This window comes from Tupaia chinensis, unplaced genomic scaffold (assembly GCF_000334495.1).
Source record: "Tupaia chinensis unplaced genomic scaffold, TupChi_1.0 Scaffold149502_1, whole genome shotgun sequence".
NCBI classification, from domain to species: domain Eukaryota; kingdom Metazoa; phylum Chordata; class Mammalia; order Scandentia; family Tupaiidae; genus Tupaia; species Tupaia belangeri.
This window is the reverse complement of record NW_006209346.1, coordinates 723,808-733,984: the sequence shown is the minus strand read 5'-3', so window position 1 is coordinate 733,984 and position 10,177 is coordinate 723,808. Positions and strand designations below refer to the sequence as shown.

Below are 10,177 nucleotides of genomic sequence, written 5' to 3'. Positions count from 1 at the left end.
CGCTGCTGCCTCCTCCACCTTCGCTGCTGCCGCCACCGCCTGAAGAAGCCCCATCCATCCGCCTGCAGCCGGGAGATTCTGAGCCTGGGAGGGGCCTGGGGCCCGGGCCGACCGCCTCCTTCTTCTAGTCGTCGTCCGGAGCTTCCTCCTGCTCCACCAACCCTCTGCCCTCCCCTCCGCCTCCGCCCTCCTCCCCGGCCTCACGCCGCCGGCCAACCGCGCGGCCGCTTGTTGAGCCAGAGCTCCACTGTCTCCATGACGCCCGGCAAACATTCCAGTGCATCAGTCCCGGCCGCTAACGCCGGGGGTTAGGGTACAGGGACTCCAGAAGCAGCTGGGAAGGGGGTAGTTGGCCACTGCCCAGCCGGTCGCCACCATGCCCATTTCTCCGACAAGCAGCCGCAAGCCGATGAACCTCGGGCCGTAAGTTCCGGCGCCAAATCGTAATCCGTCCCGGTGGGTCTCCGAGGGAGCTAGCTCTCCAGCTCCTATCCCTGGACTTTGAGTACATTACTGCATCTGGGTTCAGTCAGCAGGCCTCCAAGCTCCCAGGCTTTTTTTTTTTTATAAAAGCTTTTTAAAAAACTCTACTACTGTGCTTGTTCTGTAAGAAAAAAGAACAAAAACAAGGGAAACAAACAAGGGTTGTTTAGAACCATCCTTCCTTCCAGCCCTTCTGGGTTTTTTCTTTTTTTTTTTTTTTCTTGTGCAGTCTGAAGTTTGATGCCCTTGATGTCCTCATGCTGTGCTCAGCTTCAGCGAGTCAGACCGAACATTTCCTATGCTCTGGAGGGTACAGGCTTTTGTCCTACTGTCGCCTCTACTGTCGCCTCATGCCATGCTACCTTAAAACACTCCTGCTTGTAACTTTCAACCGTTGACTGGAGAAGGCACACAGCTATGAGATTTGTCTTGCTTATAACTTTAAATGGTTTCTTAGTGCTGCCCGCTGGATTCCCTAATTCATTCACACTTCCACACTTCATACCACTTTTATTTTTCCAAACCTTCAACATCTTTTCTCTTTAGTTTTCTGCCGCAGAGCTAATCTGCAGTGGAAGAAAGTTCTTGGAAGAGAATCCTCCATTCTCTCTTGAACATGGTATGCCGGCGTTTGTCCATCTTACCACTTCATCAAAACAGCTTTTGTGAAAAGTTAACAATAGCCATCCAGCCAAATGGCCAGTTCAGTTTTGATCTTAACTGATCTGTCAACAGCTTTAATCTAGTTAACACTTCTGGAGTTTTGGTTTCTAGGACACCATTCCTCCTGAGTTTTCCCCTCAATTCATGGCTGCTCTTTTTCAAAATAACTTTGCTCTTACTGCCTCTTCTGTCCTCTCAGAAAGTCGTTGCATACTATCTGTGAAATTAACCAACTCTCAGTCCTCCTTGCCAACACTTTCCCAAGTAGTAATCAGTATGACTCTTCACAGTACCCTCAGTTTTTCCCATATCAGAGTAGAAGGCCTGAATAATCTCACTCTGTCACTGTGGACTCTTGCTTTTGCCTCATAATGTTTCCTATGGTTTTATGACATATCATAGGTCCACTACATTCCAATTTGGGGGCCTGGGCATTTGCTCTTCAAAATATTGTATTCACGGATACATTATTTTCTACAGATGTCATTTCCTTCCTTTCAGTTGTCACTGTTTCAGAGTTGTCTAATCACCTTACATAAAATACTATAATACTTCTTCCTTTCAGCACTTCATTCATTCACCCTTTATTTTTTCCATAAAACTTAAACCCAGTCGAGTGCACACTTCCTGTAGCGAAAATCTCTCCAAAAAAAAAAAAAAAACTTAAACCCAGAAGTGTTATACCTCTTTATTAATGTCTTCACCTAAGAAATGGCACCATATGAGAGAAGAGATTTTTGTTTTGGTCACTGCTTTATCCCCTATTGTGTAGAGTAAAGGTCAATAAATATTTGTTGATTAAACAAACAAATGAGTTATGTGTGTTAGTAACTGTTTACTGCTCATCTTATCTGGTTTTGTGTTTACCTTTAGGTATGAACAATCTCAAAATTGAATTCATGCTGTGAGTTATAGTAATGAGATAGTGTAAGAATAATTTCCTTGGAAATTTTTTTATTTGCCAAGAAGGTGTGTGCTTGCCAAAGAGAGAACAGGGGAGGGCATCCCCCCAATGGGACATGGTCACACTGCAATCCCTTCTCCATTTCTCCATTCTGTGAGGACTGGAGCATGCACACACAGATCCAGTTTTTTTGTTTGTTTTTGTTTTGTTTTGTTTTGATCCACCAACTCCAGGGGCATGGTCAGTTATGGGGAATCCAGCTTCATCAACCACCAGGAAATTAGTCTGGCCCAAGAATTTATTAAATAATGACAAATTCATTGAAGACTATTAAGGAAAGGATAGGGTGGGAGATGGGAAGTAGTATAACCTTCACTTTTTGAGGTAGCCATATCAACTAATTAAAGATTCATAGACACTAAAGTTTACAACCTATTGGCTTGCCCTAATATTTTAATTCTCATCTTCCTCCTTTCAAGACCTATTCTTGATCCTAGAATGGAGTTCCTGAAGTCCTATCAGTTTTCCACTTTGCCACTCCAGTTTTTCCTGTGTTAGATCTTCCCATTGGCCTAACAATATTGGTCAAGTCTTTGCATTGTAAGAGTGACCACTGACTCTTTAACCCATTTATCCCATTTATCCGTCTACTTCTTTTACTTTTTTATTTTTTTAAAGGAATTATTTAATTTTATTTATTAGTGTTATTTTTTAATTTGCTATAGGGCACATGTCCTTACTAGAGAGAGACAGAGAAAGAGAAAGTGGCCATGTGGAAGTCTAGTGCCGCTTGCCAAAGAGAGAACAGGGGAGGGCATCCCCCCAATGGGACATGGTCACACTGCAATCCCTTCTCCATTTCTCCATTCTGTGAGGACTGGAGCATGCACACACAGATCCAGTTTTTTTGTTTGTTTTTGTTTTGTTTTGTTTTGATCCACCAACTCCAGGGGCATGGTCAGTTATGGGGAATCCAGCTTCATCAACCACCAGGAAATTAGTCTGGCCCAAGAATTTATTAAATAATGACAAATTCATTGAAGACTATTAAGGAAAGGATAGGGTGGGAGATGGGAAGTAGTATAACCTTCACTTTTTGAGGTAGCCATATCAACTAATTAAAGATTCATAGACACTAAAGTTTACAACCTATTGGCTTGCCCTAATATTTTAATTCTCATCTTCCTCCTTTCAAGACCTATTCTTGATCCTAGAATGGAGTTCCTGAAGTCCTATCAGTTTTCCACTTTGCCACTCCAGTTTTTCCTGTGTTAGATCTTCCCATTGGCCTAACAATATTGGTCAAGTCTTTGCATTGTAAGAGTGACCACTGACTCTTTAACCCATTTATCCCATTTATCCGTCTACTTCTTTTACTTTTTTATTTTTTTAAAGGAATTATTTAATTTTATTTATTAGTGTTATTTTTTAATTTGCTATAGGGCACATGTCCTTACTAGAGAGAGACAGAGAAAGAGAAAGTGGCCATGTGGAAGTCTAGTGCCTTAACCACCATGCCACCTGCTGGTCCCCAGTGCTTTTATTATAATTCCTTATACATCTGTTTTCCTTTCTATTGTTTTAATAGTTGTCATTTCTCTTATATTACCTATACATCCCTGTATGTTATTGACTTTTTCTGTTTGAGTCTTTGGCATATACATATTTATTTTAAATTCACAGAGAATTCCCATATCTTGGCCATGGCAGAGTCTGATTTTGATGTTTTCTTTGTTCCTTCAAATTCTGATTTTTGTCTCTTGATATTCCTTATAAGTTTCTGTTGAAAGTTGAGCATACTGTTATTTTTATATGAACTGAGAAAAATTGGCCTTTAGTGTGAGATTTTGTTTTTGTGGCTAGGTATAAGGCTGCACTTACTATTAGCTGTAGGTGTAAGTGTCCAAGGCTTCAGTTTCCTTTAGTGTTTGTCTGGGATTTGATCTTTACAGTACTTCAGAATTTTTTATTCTCAAGTAGGACAAGAGGGTGATAGGGGGTTGAGTTTGATTACTTCCTTTCCCCTAGTCAGTCAGGCTCTGGTAAAAAGTTTTTCTTGAGAGCAGGCCTCTGTTGAGATCAGAATATTTTGAATATATTTCAGAATGGTTACTTCCTATCTATCTGTCAAAAACCCCAAGAGAATTTTTCTCTGATCTTATCCTAAAAACCTGGTAGCTGGTAGAGGAAGTGTGGTAGACCCCTTGTGATAGACCCCCAGAAGTTTTTCTCAAGCTTGTCCATACTTAATCTTCAGTATTTAGGCAATTGCCCTTTAAGTTCTTCTACCACTTGGCCTCTAGTGGCAATTTCTGTACATAGGCTATGATCATACTCTTTTCAACTGCCACTACAATTTCAAGGTAATCATAGCCCTAACCTATCAGTTCTTTGATGAATCTAAGAAGAGGTATTGTACTGTTTCTGTGGTGCATCAGTAAAAGTGTTGCTTAAGAAAAGCCAGATCCAGGATAACAGATTGTGTAATGGTTACGTTGCTGGACTCCCATGTAGTCGACTGTGATTCGAGTCCTAGACCTGGTGGCTTAAAACTCACACCAGATGCATGTGCGTGCATGCCCAAAATCCCAAGAGGAGAACGGAGGATTAGGGATTGTGGTATGGCCATCCTCCCAAGGGGTGATTTCTTGCTGTCTCCAGTGAGCACACGCACCCTGTAGCAAAATCTCTCTAAAAAAAGAAAGAAAAAGAAAAGCCAGATCCTACCTGGTGACTATGGTTTGAATCCCTTGCCTAATCAGCCTGCAGTATGTCAGGTACACACGTAAGTGCCAAGGATCTGGTGGGCTGGAGGACTGATGGAAGAGGATCACAGCATGGCCAGACCCTGTAGAGAGGGCTTATCTCTCTCTTTTCATCATTCTCACATGTACCCATAGGCCCTCTATTATGAATGAAGAAAAATTAAATTAAAAGAGGTGTTACTTTTCACTTTATTCAGCCTTTTTCTTCTTGCAAGGATAGTATTGATAACTTTGAAAGTCTACATGTTAGATTGAAAATTAGAAGTGTTGTTCTAATTTACTTTTCACTCTAACTTTTGCATTGTATTGTCTACATTACTATGTACATAAACTACTCAGAGATCTATAATGAGTAACCTAAAGATTTAAAAAATCAATGTCTTTTTTGTTTACTTTTCTATTTCTCTGCAGCATTTGACAATATTGATCTTTCCTTCATTAACATTTTTCTTGATTTTTCTAAATCTGAACTTTACTGTTCACTTATTACCAGTCTAAAGACCTTATTATTTGGTTCCTCTTCCTTTCTGCCTCCAGTTTCTTCCCTATTCTCTTTAATTTTTTGAGTTTTTATTTTGAGACTCTCTATTTACTATCATCTTTATGCAAAGATTCTCAAAAATCTCTATTTCTGACTTCTGTTCCCTGAAATTGACTTCACTGTTCATATTCAGCTGCTACCAGATAGCTCCACTAGGATGTCACTCTGATATCTAAAATATAACTCCTTATGATGGTTTAGAAGTAAAGACTAACCATCATCCAAATTTCTGAGGCAGATAATATTAACCTAAATTTATAGATAAGGAAAGAAAGAAGCAGCTTACTAAAGAATGTATAGCCTGTCAGTTATTGGATGAATTTGGGCATGTATTATTTGTAAAACATGGCTAATACATCACTTACGAATTGAAAGAATTGAATTAGAAAATACAAGTGGAAGCGCCAGTTTGGTGGCACAGCAGCAAGACATTTCCCAAGGGATGCTGGATCCAAATGGGAGGTATGGATTTGGCTCCTCAGTTATATATCCCCCAGTGACTCAGGCTACTGAGGGGCTGGGGTGAGGAAGAGGCAGGGGTGTAGTGGATTGCAGCCTGAGATACTCATGAAGGTGCTTATCTTTCTCTCATGATAGAAAGGAAAAGAATGAAAGAAAATATAGGTGGATGTTTTTTGACATTTTAATTTTAAATTTCATTGTTACCAAGTTACCAAGTCCTATCAGTGGCATATCTGCTGTTTTGAGGGTAGCCAGGATTTATTTTAATCAAGTATGCCAAGACTTGATTATGGAAATGACTGTCACAAAGGAAGTAGGTTTTTTTTGTTCTGTATTAATAGTTACTGGTTTCTAGAAACAGAAGGTAGAGCATGCCATGGCACAGAGGGAGACCACATGGGGAAGCACCAGGGTTATTCAGGAGAGCAAGAAACAGGCCAAGGAGTAAGCAGGTTTGGGAATGGCTAGTTTGAATTATTTCAGTGGGTTTTGAGACATAGGAGCTGTCTCCAGTCTAATACCTGTCCTTGGGGGATTAAAGTAGGTGGATAATTCTACAGATTATCATTTGAATGCCTTATATTTTCCAGTTACTGTCCTAGGTACTGAAATACAGTTGTGAATAAAGCAACTTAAGTCCCTGCTTCAGGAAACTGAAAATATACAGTTACATGACTTCTTGTATTATAACTCTGTTTTTCATGTAAAACATAGAAGTGATTATCTTTTTTTGAAAGTCATTCTCATTACTGCCCCTTAATTTGCCTCTACAGAAGCATCTGTGTTTTCTAATATAGATAGATGGATATAAGTTTCTAAAATCACTGAATATAGATACCTCCTTCAGTGTCTTTAAAAAAGTTATCTGCTGGGGCTGGCAAGTGGCGTGGTGGATAAGGGCGCTGGATTCCCACATGGCCAACCATGGTTCGAGTCTCAGACCTGATGGCTTGCTTTCTTACTTTCCCTCTTTCACTCTCTCTCTCTGTGTCTTTCTGATCAAATTAAAATAAATGAATAAATAAAAATGAATGAATAAAATGCCAAGACTTGATTATGGAAATGACTGTCACAAAGGAAGTAGGTTTTTTTTGTTCTGTATTAATAGTTACTGGTTTCTAGAAACAGAAGGTAGAGCATGCCATGGCACAGAGGGAGACCACATGGGGAAGCACCAGGGTTATTCAGGAGAGCAAGAAACAGGCCAAGGAGTAAGCAGGTTTGGGAATGGCTAGTTTGAATTATTTCAGTGGGTTTTGAGACATAGGAGCTGTCTCCAGTCTAATACCTGTCCTTGGGGGATTAAAGTAGGTGGATAATTCTACAGATTATCATTTGAATGCCTTATATTTTCCAGTTACTGTCCTAGGTACTGAAATACAGTTGTGAATAAAGCAACTTAAGTCCCTGCTTCAGGAAACTGAAAATATACAGTTACATGACTTCTTGTATTATAACTCTGTTTTTCATGTAAAACATAGAAGTGATTATCTTTTTTTGAAAGTCATTCTCATTACTGCCCCTTAATTTGCCTCTACAGAAGCATCTGTGTTTTCTAATATAGATAGATGGATATAAGTTTCTAAAATCACTGAATATAGATACCTCCTTCAGTGTCTTTAAAAAAGTTATCTGCTGGGGCTGGCAAGTGGCGTGGTGGATAAGGGCGCTGGATTCCCACATGGCCAACCATGGTTCGAGTCTCAGACCTGATGGCTTGCTTTCTTACTTTCCCTCTTTCACTCTCTCTCTCTGTGTCTTTCTGATCAAATTAAAATAAATGAATAAATAAAAATGAATGAATAAATAAAGTTAAATAATTCTTTAAAAAAAACTTATCTGCTTTCTGTCTCTTTATCAGGCACAGGGTTGTGAGCTAGGACTATAATGGTGTATGTGACAAATATTGTCCCTTTTCATAAAACTTATAGTCTGAATATTTTAGTGATGATGTTCTTATTTTAGTCCATTATTATGTTGCTAAACAGAAATCTGAGGCCAAGTGATTTAATAAAAATAGAGTTTTATTTGGCTCATGGTTCTGATGGTTGGAGAGTTCAAAGGCATGGGTCCAGCACCTGGCCAGCATCTACTGCACTTAAGGAAACTAAGATGCAGAAAAGGCAAGGTAGAATTTAGATCTGATTACAGTCAAATCTCAACTCCAGTAGAAATGTTTCCCCTTAAGTCTCTGTGACTTGATATAAAATAATAGTAATAGCATCCTCTTAGAATTGTTCTGAGGTAAAGTGACATAATGCATGTAAAGTCAGTAGAACTATGCTTACACACAATAAACTCTCAAGTAGCTATTGTTATTTCTTCTTAGGTGTTTACATTTTCAAATATTTCTAAATAAAAGTCTTCTTTCTTACTGTTTGTTGATTCTTCTTTTCAATCCTGAATCTTCTGTATTATATTTTTTTCTTATATTGTAACAGTGGCTTACAACCAAAGAAGTCTATTAGTTTCATTGACACAACAAAAGCTACAACAAAAGGATACATTAGTGCAAATCAAAGCAGAATGGGTGTATCAAAGACCATGCTGGTTCCTGACTCAAAAACGATGGAAAAAATGAATATTTCCAGCGCAAAGACAGCCACACAGGTAATATTCTTTAGAATTCTGAGTTTATTTGAAAATGACACCATGCAAAATTTAATTGGAATGTTAAAAAGGAAATATGCTGCTTTCAAATAATCACTTCTGATATTGGAATATTTATTTTGTTAGAATTTTTTTTTCATTTGTTGCAGGGCACGTGTGCTCACAGCAGTCAGCTATGTGGGAGTTCAGCCCTTAACCACCATGCATGCCAACTGTTGGCTCCTAAAATTTTTCTTAAAGTGTAATATTGGCAGTTGCCACATAACTCTTTTTTTTTTTGGAGAGGTTTTTGCTGTAGGGCGCGTGCACTCGCCAGACAGACAGAGAGAGACATAGAGACAGAAAGTGAGAAATCACCCCCCAGGAGGGATGGCCATGCCACAATCCCTTCTCCTCCATTCTCCTCTCGGGATCTTGGGCACGCACGCACAGGTGCCCAGCGTGAGTTTTAAGCCACCAGGTCCAGGACGCGAACCGCGGTCGACAACGTGGGAGTCCAGTGACATAGCCATTACGCCAACTGCTGGTTCCCTCCACATAACTCATTTTTAATAAGAATATTATAGTGGAATGAATAAATTCTAATCATGACCGTAACTAGTTGCTCATGATATTAATTATAGCAAATACAGTACAGCTATCATTTACTCTTTTCAGCAACGTACTCTTGAAAATATAAAATCGTCATAAAATTGGTTATTTTGTCTCACAAGAAAACTTACAATTAAGGATTGACCTTTTTTTTTCTTTCTTTGAGATTTTTTTTTTATATATAGGGTGCATGTGCTTGCCAGACACAGAAAGCAAGACATCACCCCATGGGGGGATGGCCACGCTGCAATCCCTTCTCCTCTATTCTCCTCTAGGGATTTTGGGCATACATGCTCACATGCCCGGTGTGAGTTTTATGCTGCCAGGTCCAGGACTCAATACTCAGGTCAACTATGTGGGAGTCTAGCAACGTAACCACTATGGCATCTGCTGGTCCCTGACTTTTATTTAAAACTCTTCATCAAAGTATAATATGTATACAGAAAGTATATAATATATAATGTTGCTTAGGTTTTTCTTTTTAAAAAATAAGACATTAAATACATTGTCTATTAAGGTAAAATTGGTAAATTAAACTTTATCAAAGTATAACTTTGGGTTCAGCCTGTGGTGTGGTTAAGGTGGCTGGATCCTACATGATTGATTACGTGGTTTGAGTCCTGGACCTGAAAATCTGAAAAACACACTAACAAGTATGTGTGCATGCCCAAAATCCCAAAAGGAAAGAGAGAAATGGAGGAGAAGGGATTTGGGCATGGCCATCCCCCCTGGGAGTACTTTCTCACTTTCTTTCTCTTACCTCCCTCCCCCATCTCCCTCAGGTGGGGACACATGCTCTCCAGCAAAATTTTTTAAAAAGAAAGAAAATTATTTTGCTCTATGAGAGACACCACTAACAGGATAAGAAAAACCATAAACTGAAAAGTAATTATTTACTAAGCATATCCTGATAAAGCACCTGTAACTAAAATATATATTAATAAATAATCCTCTAAACGAGACAACTCATTTTTTAAAAGTAAGCAAAACTATTGGAACCAGCAGTTAGCATAATGGCTATGTCGCTGGACTCCCATGTAGTCGACCGCGGTTCGCATCCCGGACCCGGCAGCTTAAACTCAAGCCAGGCGCGTGTGCGTGCATGCCCAAGATCCCGAGAGGAGAATGGAGGAGAAGGGATTGTGGCATGGCCATCCC

General features: G+C 39.5%; 2 protein-coding genes across 3 annotated transcripts in view; one reads left to right on the top strand and one right to left on the bottom strand.

Moving 5' to 3' along the window:
* The window catches only part of MIER1 (MIER1 transcriptional regulator), a 71,266-nt gene extending 71,099 nt beyond the window's left edge, over window positions 1–167 (bottom strand). For both annotated transcript variants that reach the window (XM_027769438.1, XM_027769439.1), the window contains exon 1: window positions 4–167. In XM_027769438.1, coding sequence (XP_027625239.1) covers window positions 4–58 — 55 coding nt within the window. In that variant the 5' untranslated portion in view covers window positions 59–167. The remainder of the gene's footprint in view (window positions 1–3) is intronic.
* An 88-nt stretch (window positions 168–255) lies between these two features.
* Window positions 256–10,177, top strand: part of DNAI4 (dynein axonemal intermediate chain 4) — a 74,601-nt gene continuing 64,679 nt past the window's right edge. The window contains 5 exon segments of the mRNA XM_027769437.1: window positions 256–307; window positions 310–351; window positions 354–423; window positions 1,415–1,420; window positions 8,260–8,428. Coding sequence (XP_027625238.1) covers window positions 256–307; window positions 310–351; window positions 354–423; window positions 1,415–1,420; window positions 8,260–8,428 — 339 coding nt within the window.